Source organism: Colias philodice, chromosome 17 (genome assembly GCF_061535455.1).
Source record: "Colias philodice isolate Cphi_HAF_F1 chromosome 17, ilColPhil1 Martin Lab GWU primary, whole genome shotgun sequence".
NCBI lineage: Eukaryota > Metazoa > Arthropoda > Insecta > Lepidoptera > Pieridae > Colias > Colias philodice.
In genome coordinates this window covers 5599361-5613680 of record NC_143102.1, presented here as the reverse complement: position 1 = coordinate 5613680, position 14320 = coordinate 5599361, and the positions used below count along the sequence as shown (strand labels likewise).

The 14320-nt window shown below is 32.8% G+C and overlaps 1 protein-coding gene across 1 annotated transcript; it reads right to left on the bottom strand.

Annotated features, from left to right (window-relative positions):
- Nucleotides 1–1735: 1735 nt before the first annotated feature.
- Nucleotides 1736–10420, bottom strand: LOC149481093 (pickpocket protein 28-like). Its single transcript, XM_089706137.1, has 14 exons — nt 10145–10420; nt 9626–9820; nt 9415–9544; nt 8966–9087; nt 8702–8807; nt 8422–8576; nt 8146–8257; nt 7184–7276; nt 6887–7026; nt 6430–6560; nt 5715–5774; nt 3048–3258; nt 2422–2595; nt 1736–1959 (listed from the first exon to the last, which is right to left on the bottom strand). The coding sequence occupies exons 1-14, from the start codon at nt 10159–10161 to the stop codon at nt 1863–1865; spliced, it is 1743 nt and encodes a 580-aa protein (XP_089562263.1). The 5' UTR covers nt 10162–10420; the 3' UTR covers nt 1736–1862.
- Nucleotides 10421–14320: the final 3900 nt, after the last annotated feature.

Below are 14320 nucleotides of genomic sequence, written 5' to 3'. Positions count from 1 at the left end.
TGTCGTCCTCCACGTTCATAGGACGCTCGCAATCGTTCGTGAAACCTGCCTTGAAATGGAGCCAGCTATGGGCACAGTACATAATACAGTATATGTATATGTCTAGTACCTAATCTGTACTATGGGTTACTATGACCACCACGGGATCGCGACTGTTGATGTGAACGCGTTAACGCCGCGCGAAGGAGGTGAGAATCAAAATATCGACAATGCTCGGGGAACAGACGCGAACGCGCGTGAACAAAACCTACCCCGTTCACGCAAGCACGGATGTGGAGCCGTCATAATATTTATATGATAATGACAAAGCATTGGTTAATGTGTTTAATTAATTAACAAATGGAACTAATAGGTTATTAATTGGGTGAACCAATAAATAATAATTAATGAGGACATGTTTCCAAATTAGAAAATGTAAAATTTATTATATACAAGTTTAAATGACTTCTTTATTATCGTCATAGTTTAGTTGTATTTTTTTTCAACATAGTAAAAGGATTTGAGCATTTTTTGATATCTCAATTATATGCACTTAATGAAAATAAAAATACGCATACAAGCTTAGGTACGAAATTTACAATTAAAATCAAGTATAAACAACAAAAAAATTTAAAATCTCTATCCAGTTCCTATATTTTAACCCCACCAAAAACATCAATGTGAAAATTGCCAGCCAAGTTCATTGCTAAGAATAAGTGTGGTGGTTGACTTCGCAGAAAAAAGTAAGTATTGAGATCTAAATGAGAGCCAAGTTCTATAGAGACAATCCTGTAAATATTTAAAGATAACAAAATAAGCGCTCGTATGCAACTTTATCCCTTGTTAACCGACTATTTTAACATTAGGTTAGATAGCTATTACATATTATGAGGATGTGCCCTAACATAATTTCTGGCACTGAGAGACCGGTTAGACCGCTACGGTGCTAGACGCTAACACAGCCGTAATAAAGTTGAATATCGCGTGATTTGATGAGAGATTGATCGCGTTCGAGCTCGAAACTAAATCTCGTAAGTCTCAATTCTTATTTCGTTTATAACTAAACTAATATGTAATTGATCTAGAGAAAAAATATCTTGGGATTGGATAGTAAACCATATTTTCTTAATGTTAACATTTATTTTAGACACAAAGTAAATCTTTAAAAAAATGTAATAATCCTGAAAAAAGGCATAATTTTTTAATAAAAAATGAATCGAGCGAAAATGTTACAATTACAAATAAATACAAATTAAATGTTACAATTATTGAAAAAGACCCAAATCATATACTAAAGTTCCATTTTCATGGTATGTGTGACTGTTTCAGAATATTTATGCAAATTCACATAAAATTTAGGGAGCCTCCCCTTAACTGCATCAATGTTTGCTTTAAAAATATTTTATTTTAAATTGAATGTAGAATAATAATTTACATGTAGTAATTAGATAAGAGAGAGATAAATTAAGCTTAGATTTCACTTTGCCTGTTTTCACTAATAAAATTGTCATAATCTTTTAATCATCTTTTATTTGGTTACCTACGAACTGTTTAATGTAGTTTTCAGGAAACAAAATTTTAAGCAGAATTCAATCGTAAATGATAACTTATTTGTTATGACTATGATTATCCTAAATTCAATTTAAATCAATACTCTCTTCCAAATGTAAAAGAAGTATAAAATGCAGTTCACGCAAGCAGTAAAGCCGCGAGCGGAATAATTAGGAAATGAAAAAAAATCCAGTAAACTTTAAATCTTTTATTAATCATAGGAAACATGAAGTACAATAAAAATTAATATTAACATGCGTATAATTTTCCTCATGAAAAGTCAAAATATATTGAAAATATCGTGCACATTTGGAGAGTAGGTAATAATGAAATTAATCCGTGTATTTCATTTTTGCAGGTTTAGGGTCCACTCCATTGCTTTCAACCTTGTGTCTTTTGTTTTGTTTGCGCCAAATAACACAGCATAGCCTAAAACAATAAATTATTATGAATTAAATAATTTATTCATAAAGGAAGTAATACAGTTTTAAAATGTGCAGGCTAATTGCATCATTTATAATACATACTACATTTATATGAACGTACATTTTAACTTAGGAAAACGAAAAGCCAAGGCCGATTCACTTATAATAATTAAACAAAATATCCGATCATTCTTAAAAGAAACTGTTGTTATCTCGATTAACGTAAATATACGTTAATTATAATTATTCAACTTAGCGGAAATATTGTGATTCTGTGAGTGATTTACGTTTTCCTAGGTTCATCAACTAATAATTAACGCGTAAAGATACATAATATAAATCATCAACAAAATATGTGTGAAACTTGATTGAATTTTCGTGATTCGTCAGTTATTTTTACAGTACAAAGGGCAGTTGAATTAAATAGTGAGTTAATAAATAATAATATAATAGGATGACTAATTACCTTAATGAAAGGAAGTATAATATTTCAGCAACGCTCAATATAGAGAAGCCCATGAAAAGACCCAACAGTCCACCACAGTTAGCCAGAAAATCGGTCTGACCGTAGAGCTCTGACCTTCGCGATGTTATGAATTGAGCCTCCTTGAAGAATATCATGACCCGAGCATAGAGAAGACTGAAAAGTTAAAAGATAAATGATAAATTTAATTCTGCTACTTTCCCAGTATCAAGTCCAATGGAATTCTATGGGGAAGGGCAGCAGATATTGAAACAACGTTTGTTGTACAAAAAGAGCCATACGATCCCATTGAGTTAGATACTATTAAAAACCTTTATAATAAAATATGTATAACTCCAAAAAGCTCACTAGAGCTATTGCTCTGCATATGTTGAAGATGATAATCCATGGAATGCTGTCGTCGATTGATGAAAAATGAATTTGAGTTCAAATTATAACTTCCGGGTGAACAGGGTTGCGTGGAAGAGATTGCTTTTAAGCAATAAGGCCGCAATAATTTTGTATGTGCCTTCGTATAGTTTTTTTGATTATTGTATTATTATTATTTTTCTCTGCTTGGTAGGTATATAAGTATCAAATAAATAAATAAATATAACATAGTCACTCACTCAGGATCAATGTTGTCGGCCGGTATATGGTGCGCCCTGAAGATGGCCATCCAGTCGTAGTCCGCCTGCGACGTCTCCGCCTCGTATTCAATGGACGTGCACGCGGGGAGACACTCGCAGCGCGCGGCCACTTTGCGCGCGTCGCCCAACGTGTCGTTGGAGTTCTCGTCGCTTGACAGACCCGATTTTATTTCGATCGTCACTAGTTCCACTGGATAAGACGTTTCAATGGATTAAGGAATGCAAAACTAAAGAAGGATGTGATATGTATATGATTATAATTTTATACAATACATATTGAATACTAGCGGTGCAGCGCAGATTCAGTTTTCACCCGCGGGTTAACCCGTGAGTAAAATAAAGTATTTCTATATCTCGTGTGCTTTTCTGGCAGTGATATAGCTTATAATATTAATAACTTATCATCAAAATTGATTCCGAGATTTTCGCGAGAAAGAGATCACATACTTACATCTATCGGTCCTCTCAAACCAACTTAATATAATATCCAGTAAGATCAGAAGTATAATAAGATGAGATTGATCACATATCGTAATGGCACCAAAAAGTATAGCAAAAATAATGTCTTCTATGAATCTATGTGAAGGAAAACTTCAGTAAGTGTTTACGGCATACGGGTAATAAAGATAAGAATAAAGAATAAGAATAAGACAGATAATGATAGGTTAATCATCTCATCTTCCGGGAAAACCAAGAGTAATTTTTAATATCTAAAATTATGAAGGAATGAATAAGCACCTATATTATATGCCTTATATGTCTAAGTGATAGTAATATTCTAAGTATGCTATAATTACAAAAAGGTAAATGTTAAGGTCACTTTGAGTCACGATTTCACTGCGATACGTGAAGCATTGTATTGCAATTTATGACATTTATTGTAAGAACTATGCAAGTATTACTTGAAGACGTGAATTGTATAGGTACCTTATATTATACATATGTACTAATTTATAAGATATACTTTATATGTAAAACTTTTAATGTAGAGTCACAGAATTGAGAATAGTTAATAGTACAGGTAGAGTGCAGAAAGAACTCTAACGGATTACAATAATGGATTGCAGCATTATTATTTATTAGTTACTAGCTTTACGCCTGCGGCTTCGTCCGCGATAAAACCTATCCTATGTCCTTTCTCGGGTATCAAAATATCTCTATACTAAATTTTATGCAAATTGGTTCAGTAGTTAAGGCGTGATTGAGTAACAGACAGACAGACAGAGTTACTTTCGCATTTATAATATTAGTATGGATTTAGAGTATAGATTCTCTTTGTTAGACAGACACACTAACGAATATTAATATTCACAAATTTAATGCATATGTTATAGGCAAACTCCGAAGCTCCGGCGCTCCTAGGTTGGACTGGTCAATCCTCAGGTCAGACTGAATGACTTAGTCAAAGCCCAAACAAATGTAAATTTTCGGCCTTTGACTAAACAATTTTCGTCAAACCTGGGAGAGACTAATTTGGTCAGGCAAACGTCAAAACACAATTTTATTAAATCGGGGTTTGACGAGTCAAACTCCGATATAGGTATGAAGTGTCTTATCTTCGTATATTTGGAAGCATTTTATCATTTAAGCAGCTTTCAAGTCTTAAGAACCGCTTAACTCTGCCAGTTCTGACACCTGATTGGTCAGCTTACGTGATTTTCACTTTTATATTTGAGATGCTTTGAGAGAATGCCGTGTGGCATTAGGCCCGCCTTTTGTACGATGTGCAATAAAGTATAAAATAAATAATTAAATGCTTTGGAATATACGGAGGTTAGTTTGTATAAGATTGTATAAAAAAATAACATTTTTAAAATTTTGATGTTTATTGTTTTAATAATTTCTTAAGTAATTAAAATGAAAAATTAATCATTTTTCTGACATGGTGAGGCATTAACTTTAATGTTAATTGTTTTAATAATTTCTTAGGTAATTAAAGTGACAAATTAATCATTTTTCTGACATGGTGAGGCATTAATGTTAATTGTTTTAATAATTTCTTAGGTAATTAAAATGAAAAATTAATCTTTATTCTGGCATGGTGAGGCATTATGACATTTAAAATCGCACAATACATTAGACCTTTTACATTTGCATAATTTTGAAGAGCATTTTTTATTGCAGTGGCATTTTATAAAGCCTTGGCCACCAAATTTTGAATCCTTTGCACTGATTTCTCTAAGAGACAGCCGAACGTCAGGCACATCTTCGATCTTAAGAAATTTTTCAACGTTTGACCGAGAATTGCAGTCGCTTCTAGGATTGACTAGGCCAAAACCGAAACAGAATAATTTACTTTCGACGTTTGACTGAAAAGTTAGGAGCTCCTGGGTTTGACTAAAAATACTTCAGGCAAAGGGCGAAATTGAAATGTATTTCGGGGATTGCCTGATGGCTTTGGCCAAACCTAGGATAAACCAGTCCTTCCGCGAAGAGACTGTGTATCGGACTTTGACTATAACACATATAACAAATTATTATTACAAACAAAACCTACAACCTTATTTGCTTATTTCCTTGAATTGCGAAGTTGTTGATTTCCTTAAAATCATAAGATGGGAAAAAATACGTCTCTACCTACGTACAAAATACGTATCATAAACACCTGGAATAAAAACATGAAACATAATTGAAGTAATAACTTACTTTGTGCCTTCTTTAAGCAGGCCACGCTGCCGGCGTTGCAGACAGCCATGTCCGGGCCATCTTCAAAATAAATACAAATTAGGTAACTACATAATGCGAATTACGTAACGGATATTTTCCGTATATTGTTTCTGCTTTGCTAGCATATAGAATGTTATAAAAGACTAACATGGGTGTTTAGTAAAAAAAAATTCTAAGAAATTTAGCTTTCGTAATTGGCAAGTATCTTTAAATGGATGGCTTCTTATGCTTGAATGAAATAACGACATGAAATAATATTATTTGTCCAATATGTGACTGCATATTATATTAGTAAAAGATAGTGCTTACACTACGGAGACATTTCTAAATGATCACATTGACCTACTTATAAAATAATAATAGAAGATCCCAAACTAAGTAAAATACTTGTACCTAAGGACTGAGTTGCGTTTTATTCTTGTAATTAAATGTTGTTGTAAAGGTTTTGATTCCTTTATGACCACTTATGTATATGTGTCGTAGCCAACCAGCTTCCCTAATCAGCCATTTAATTATATCTTCCTTACTGGTCTTATTGCTTGGTTTACAAATATTCCGACTCTTTTCAACAACATATAGGGTGATATAGGTTAAAAAGATATAGTATAATGGAAGGACCACAAATCGTCAGCCCACGTCTTCGTGTACTTCGTAATTGGTTATTTAATAAGGACATATTCTGTTTTCTACTCACGTGGCAGCCCAAAATGTACGCAACCGCACCTCGCAAACGTAAAGTTGGTTAAGCACTCCATTTCACAATTGGCTTGTGTGTACACTTTGAAATAATGGAGATAGCGCTCGCTCGGAAAATAGCATTGCCGTCTGAAATCAAAATACATATTTTATTTAAGGATAAATAATGTAATTGGATTAAAAGTTATTTTGCCTATTCCGAATGAAGTATCGATCTATTATTATCATCTTTTAGAAGTAGGAATAAGGCACATAGGTACCTATTATATAGAAATTATTTGTTATTTTAATTCTAATATATTCTAATATATTAATTATATTAGAACGTTTGGATTTCGAGCAGACTATTCAACAAATCCATAATTATTTAGATAAAATTTAAAATTGCCTTTTTATTCACATAATATTGTGTCAAAGAAGAAATATAACAATTTAAATATCCATAATTTAAATACCTGTGAGGATCATACGGTCTCAAACCTTCGGAGGTGGTCATCATTTTAGGTTTAACAGCAACAATAACTTCTTGTGAGAGAGGAGACCTAAAGTATTGTTGGGAAAGACGCGGTAGCTCTGCTGGGTTGTGGAGAAGAATCTAACAAATTTGTGCATAATATGTTTTTAGTAAGAATTTTGTATGTGTAGATAGGTACTAGAATGAATGAAATAAATCGTTTACAATCTTATTTAAATTGAAAAAAATTTCATTTAAAAATGATATTTTTGTAAGTAAATTTATTCAGTTTAAATACCTTGAATCCCTGTACCGGACCTTTGCACAGATAATCCAAATCTGTTTGTTTGGTGGTAAGTAAAAATGTCAATCCAGCCTTGGCTCCGTATCCCTGAAAATAATACAATCAAAAGGATTATTACTGGGTGATAATTAGGTACCTAACATTATCAGCTACACATTAAATTTTTAACTGACATTCTTAAAAACGAAGGTTGTATTTTTTTTCATACAGATATTTGGCACGAGTACCTACCGATAATTTGTTTGAATACAAGCTACATTGCCATGTAATTACTGATAAGCTATAATGCCTAACAAAACGATCTACTTTAAAAACTACATAAAACGGAACCATATAGTTAATCGTTACATAAAGCGAAAGGTCAAAAACCTTTAAAACCTGCAGCATCATAGTGAAGGCTATGCGGTATGTTTTTGGCAATCTCCCAGGGAATGTTTCCACTTATTTTCACCTTTCGTGTAGTGTTCACATCAGAATTGCTATTGTTTTGTTTCATCTTGCCATGCTTTAAGAGGTGAATGCTTAATCGTTCCTCCTCAATACAATATGATTTCTGTATAATTGTTTTTAAAAAAAATGTAATCCGACTTCAAATTGTCAATACCTATTTGTACTTACTAGACCAAATTTTAACAATAATAGATTCGTCTAAACGTATTGACATAATTGAAAGTTCTGAGATAAGAGAAAAAAGAGTAAAATTGAGAACCTCTCAAGTCGGTTGATAATGGAAACCCCCATAGGAATATACCTAAAGAAAATTTGCAAAAACACATCATGGCGCGGGCGCAGATACCGTTTTTGTTTTTAGAATTAAGTGAAAAATAAACGACTACAACGACGATAAAAACACAAACCAATAATCATAAATGAGGTGCCTACTCTTCAAATAATATTTAGTTAACAAAAAACATGTTAATAGTAATAATTATGTGCTTAGAATTTAGAATACTTACAGAGCCTCTATGAGGATAGGTTTCAAGCGGAGTGTTCGGAGGATAGCCGCCCTCGAGTGACCAAGATTCGTTCTTATTGCTGTATTCTAGGTAGTTATAGTCTTTATGCAAACTAAAATGGAAACAAAATAGTATAATTATAATTGTACCTAGGTATACTTTACTCTTCATTTATGTAAAAAAAATGTTACCAGAATCCAATAGATCCAACTGTAAAAGCAAGTGTATAAAGACATAAAGATGGTGATAAGTGAAAAAATTGTTTTATATATTTACTGTTCAACCCTAAACAGTTCTTCAGCGCCGAGACTATTGAACGTGTAGCAGAAACCTTCCTCAGTGATAATGGTTGAGAACAAATCTGAACAGTTATCTTTCGAAATATCCTTCCATCTGCACGCAAAGAACATTTCAGATATATTTGGAGCTAGCTGGAATATCAAGTTTCGGTTAATACTAAGTATTGTTTATTTTACTTACATCATTAAAATGAGATTTATATGACGATTTGGTTGTTTCATTTACCGATATGGAAATGTACATATATTTTACATACCCCTCTTAAGTTTTCAATTGTCTCATTGACTATGGAAAATTTCCGGCCATTAGGTGGTGCCAAATGGTCATCACAGAGTAAACTTACGTCTTCAAATAAAAAGCGCCTAAAAAGAAATTAATTTTATAATATGCTCATTTAGTTTTTTTAATGGTTATAATAATATTAATAATCTGCTTACTCGTTTATGTCGGCAAAATCAGTGTTACACAAAAAGCAGACAGTTTAATTATAACATATAAAATGTATAAAAAACATACTTACTCTTCGTCTGTAAGATTTGCATAAGTACTGGCGTTGATATAAAGGTGGTAATAGTCGGTAAAGTTAAACTGAGTTTGCTTTGCTTTTGTTTCGACACAGACCGTCACTGCAGGGTAAGGTATCTGTGAGAAAGGTAAGAATAAAATACATTTTATGTACCTACTTCAAGGAATAAATATTTTAATTGAAAATATTTAGACTTTCAAAAATAAGACCCAGTTAAGGTCTTATTTTTTACCATGAATGATGCATTTGTCTAGATAAATGACAGAAACAAAACAATAGATGTAGAGAAAAGAGAACACCTCCAATAAATTTTAAAGGCAATCTTTAATCTACGATTTATTAATGCTAAAACTTCGATGTAAATGACTAATAAGGACAAATAATTATGCAGGGCGTGAGCACATTTAAGCAGGATTCCATATAAGCTAGGTACTCATAAATACCTGCCAAACTGGAGTGGATGTTTCCGCAAAGCTTACGATGACTGGGCTTTCATTCCATTTGATCCATACTTTACGAATCAACACAGAGCAAAGAATAACGCTCGAACTGAACATAAAAAGCCAGAATATTCTAGAAATTAAATTGATCATTAGTCTTATTTTACTACCTATTCACATTTGATGATGACATTATTTCTCAATGCAAACTTACTTTTCGACGACGGTTCGCTGTTTTTCTCCAATATATCTTAGGCCATGCAAATTTGAATTAGCAGTGTAGTCGATCAAATATTCTTTTATTATCGAAAACTTTCCTTTTCTTTTCTTTGGGCTCGAATTAACGGATATGCCGTTCTCGATTATTTTTTCTGATGGTAAATCGACTATGTTGCCGAGACTCCCTGACCTAAGTGTTTATCAAATAATGTAATTAAATTTTTATGTGATGCTGTTTATTATAATTTTTATATGAATCATAAAATGAATGTTTACTATTTCAATTTCTTAAGTTGTATCCATTCATTTAAATTATTAAACTAGATAAGATTTTTATCAAAAATATTTTAATTTTATGTTAATTTTAAAGGGTGAATTTAGAAAGTGTGTCATCAATTACGAAAAAAAAATCATAAGCGTGCTATTTTTGGTATTTCATGGTAACTTTGAAAAGTGAAGTCTCAATCAGAAGCATTGCCAGTAATATTGGCTAAAACTAATTGCCACAAAATACCTTGAATGTCGCTTCATGACGGACGTTCGATGAGACGAGCTTCAAAACAACGTTTAAAGCCATTGTTTGGGCTGGGTTTTTTGTATTCCAAATTAATTCATTACTTTTAACATAACTGGGATCCCCTGAGATACCTGCGTACCAATTACGAAATTAATTTCGTTACTTGGAATTATATTTTGCAATAATATTCCATTCTAAATGATAATGACAAAGCATTGTATAATGTGTTTAATTAATTAACAAATGTAACGAAATAATATGATAGTTGTAAGGTGTGTCATTGAGTGGGTGAACTAAAGGGTTAGTACCTAGGTACTAAAATAGAAAGATCCCCGTAAAAGATAAATAACACATATTGCGTTACAAAAGTAATTTAAAACTTGCCAAGTATAATTTTCATAAAAGGACAATTATTTTATTAAAAACAAGGTAAATTAATTAAAAGACAGGTTGAAAAACAGTAAATAAAATAAGTAAGTATAGATACGAATTATATTTATGGTGCAGAGTATTATACCTATTGTATGGTTCTAACTTCTACATCAAATGTTGGATAAATTTTAATGCACATAATAATTGTAATTGTATGTTATTTATTAGTAGACTAGCGACCCGCCCCGGCTTCGCACGGGTGCAATGCTGATACTAAATACACTACAGAAAAACTGTGAACGTTGTATATAAAAACATAGCGGCCCGCTCCGGCTTCGCACGGGTATAAAATAGATAGCCGGGCGGCCGGCCGGTACCGCCGCAAACGCTACGTCCCGCAATTTTTAAATCTGTAATATCTTCGAAAATATTCACTTAAATCATACGGTGTAAAGGGCCATATAGATCTATATTAAATGAACAATGTATTCAAGGTATTTAATTGGTTAAGGATTAATGCTGTATTGGTCGCATCGAAAATTAGCCATTATTTGTCGTAAAAAGTAAATGACAAAAAAAAGTTATTGTGGGTTATCCATAAGAGATAGACATATACCATCGCGGACTTTTCTGTAGACCTTTTCAATATGTATAATACTTAGTACATTATTTTGATAAAACTCGTAGGGTTCAGCCTGCGTTTTTAACACGTCGCTGCGAAACAGGGCTTGAAACACCCTGTCCGTGTCTCGTCGTTATAGCGGTAGGAAAAAACTTAAACTTCTCTGTCGTGCGGGAGGCATAACTTCCATCTGGTTCAGTGTAGGAAAGTGATATCTATATATCTGAGATGTGCTATTGATTCCTAGTTCAATGGTATACCGACCTTAATACCGGGTTTCTTAGACCTCGTGCCGCACTGAATAAATAAAAATTCTAACACAGTGCGGAACGAGGTTGCGAACACCTCGTACCACCGCGCACCTCGTACCGCACCCTAAGCTAGCTTCACGCGGTTAGTGTTGTGCAACGCATTCGAGACTATTTGTGGAACAACTTATTGAAGCTTTTACAAAGAAGGACTTGAATGTGGATACAGGTACCTAATTTTCAAACTACTCGTTATAATAAATATCGTTAATAGAAACGTGAATGTGACATGTTGAGTAACTTTCTTCAAATATGTTGATAATCATGATTGCTATTAGCGTGTTTGTTCATTGAATCAACTAGCGGCAAATCCAAAACACCCGGCAATCGGTGTATGGCTCATCAAAATTTAACTCTTGCCCAAGTCAACAAGCCAACAAACAAGGCACATCATCTCTTAAAGGGATCAAAGAAGAGGAGATGTGTAGGATGTTACAAAAAACTCCGCATCTTCTTAACAAGTCGTGAGGCCGACAAAAAAAGTAAAGGAAATTCTCACAGAATGCACTGGTTGCAAACAATATTCTGGTTTGGCCTGTTTTAATAAAAAACATCCATAAGTTTGATAAATAAATACAATTAAATAAAATCGATATTTCTTTTCCCATCACTAAATTATATGAAAAACTGCTATTGTTCAGTGCGGTATGGGGTACATCAGACCCCACATTTTATTTTACCCATAGAATCTAAACTAACTAATCTAACCACGGGCGACGGTAGATTTAGGTTAATGAACTCATTGGTAATAATAATCACGACAAAAGCCGCACACTTTGTCTTATTTGGCGCCAAAAAAAGGATTTTGGTCTCCTTCGGGCGGTGGGGTTTAATATGCCTCGTGCCGCCACAATCTCTGGTATAGGACAAGGTTTAAAACGACCCGTAACGCAGTAATGGAAAGTACAGATATATCTGTGCCGCAGCGAACGTGTTAAGCGGAAAAAATGTAATTTTTTACGATATCACATTAGAAACCTCAAAAATAACAGTACTTCTCCACTATTAAATGGATGTTATTATACATATAAACCTTCCTCTTGAATCACTCTATCTATTAAAAAAAACCGCATCAAAATCCGTTGCGTAGTTTCAAAGATTTAAGCGTACAAAGGGACATAGGGACATAGGGACAGGGAAAGCGACTTTGTTTTATACTATGTAGTGATAATATAATAATATTTTATAGCTACTTCGATGCTTACCAGACATAATAATTCTATATCTCATCTCTTGTATATTGTCAATTTTCTCTTTAGGGTACCAAATCACAAAAAGAAAGAACGGAACCCTAGTAGAAACATTTTTGTTTCTTTGTATGTCTGTCAAGACTTTTCTGTGAAAATCATCAATTCCACTGACGCGATTGTAGCTATGAAAAAAACTAACTTCTAAGATACAGCCGTTATGGCAGCAAATTTTCGACATTTGCAAGGTAATCCAAACCTACCTACTTTCCCGTGAACTCAGAATCTTAAAATTTGGTACGAATCAACATCATAAACTGCACAAAAAAAAGAGAAAATTGCGAAAAGCATAAATTTAAAGATCCAATATATAATTAAATGAAAAAAATTGTACGGATCCCTCGTAGCGCGGGTCCGATTTGCACTTGATCGAATTTTTAACTATTTTGTTATTTTGCTCTATAGAATGTGTATAATGATTGTATGATACCGGTGCAGCATAACGGGGATTTCGTGATGGCATGGTGATATAAATGACACATCGAAAGCTCATTATGAGTTGGTATGTTATAATTTATCAAGAAGATGTGACATAATGTTACGGACAAAAAATACTACATATTTTCTCCTATAGAATAGAAAGGTACACAGGTTCAATCTATAAAATAGTATGTTAGATGTAAGACGGGATTTCTTGTTTTATTGTAGGTAACTTAATCCGTCGGATCTAAAACAAACACTGTAACGACTGTTTTCGTTTCACTCGAATTTTTGAGGGCCGATTGGCTACGGTTGTCCTATAGTGTTTGACTAGAAAACAAATTATGTAATATGCATAACGTAAGTATTGCGACGAGACAAATAACTCAATATGACAGCATTGATTTATGTTCCTTAATAGTAGACAGTCTACTGAGTAGATTGAGTTGGCCCTATTTTTGCTAGAGAAGGGACTGTCGCACATGCACTTTGTGATGTTAAGCTAGCGTTAGTACTATCTGTAGTAACTAGTACCTATATTATTATTAGTCTGTGCTACTATTAACTATTAAGTATTCTGTGGTTAAGCTTTAGGTATGTTTTTGTTTTTAGAAATTATTTTTTAGTGTGTATATTTTTTGGCCATAAACAATATAAATATTTCTAAGAAGACGCAATTTTAAATTACATATGGGAAGTATTTTTCCATTTAACATCCAAAAATATGAAACTTCTTTTTTATGTAACAAAGAAATGGTTGAAGTTGCTGAATTTATCTATAAATATGTAGAAATTTGGCATAAAGGTAGGTACTATGAATTACATTAATTATATCGTTGTATAATGTATCTAAGGTGTTAAGATTTAAAAAGTCATAAAATATTAAATTAATAAATTATGGAAGTAAAACTAAAAGAAAGAATACCCTTCACATATTTTAATCAAATGTTATGAGTATTAGTGACAGTTTGTCACTTCCTTTGAATTACTCGCTTCTGGGGCTCTCGAAATTGTAAATGAATTCCGTTTAAAAAGGAAGTTGTGATTTGACTCACAAAGTTATCGTTATTTCTGGGAACCGACAAAAGTTTCACTAGGAACAAACAAAATTAAGATTATTAATTTAATACATTAGACGCGGCTACTTTTATTTAATATTAACTCATATTTCATGTTATCTAATCAAATATATAAAAAAGTGGCT

What these genes read in the sequence shown, in the direction of transcription:
- LOC149481093 (XM_089706137.1), bottom strand. An exon ending in GAACTGTTTAGGGTTGAACA is followed by an intron (nt 8,258 to 8,421) that starts GTAAATATATAA and finishes TTTCCATTTTAG; the next exon opens with TTTGCATAAAGACTATAACT. An exon ending in CGTACATTTTGGGCTGCCAC is followed by an intron (nt 5,775 to 6,429) that starts GTGAGTAGAAAA and finishes TTTATTTTGAAG; the next exon opens with ATGGCCCGGACATGGCTGTC.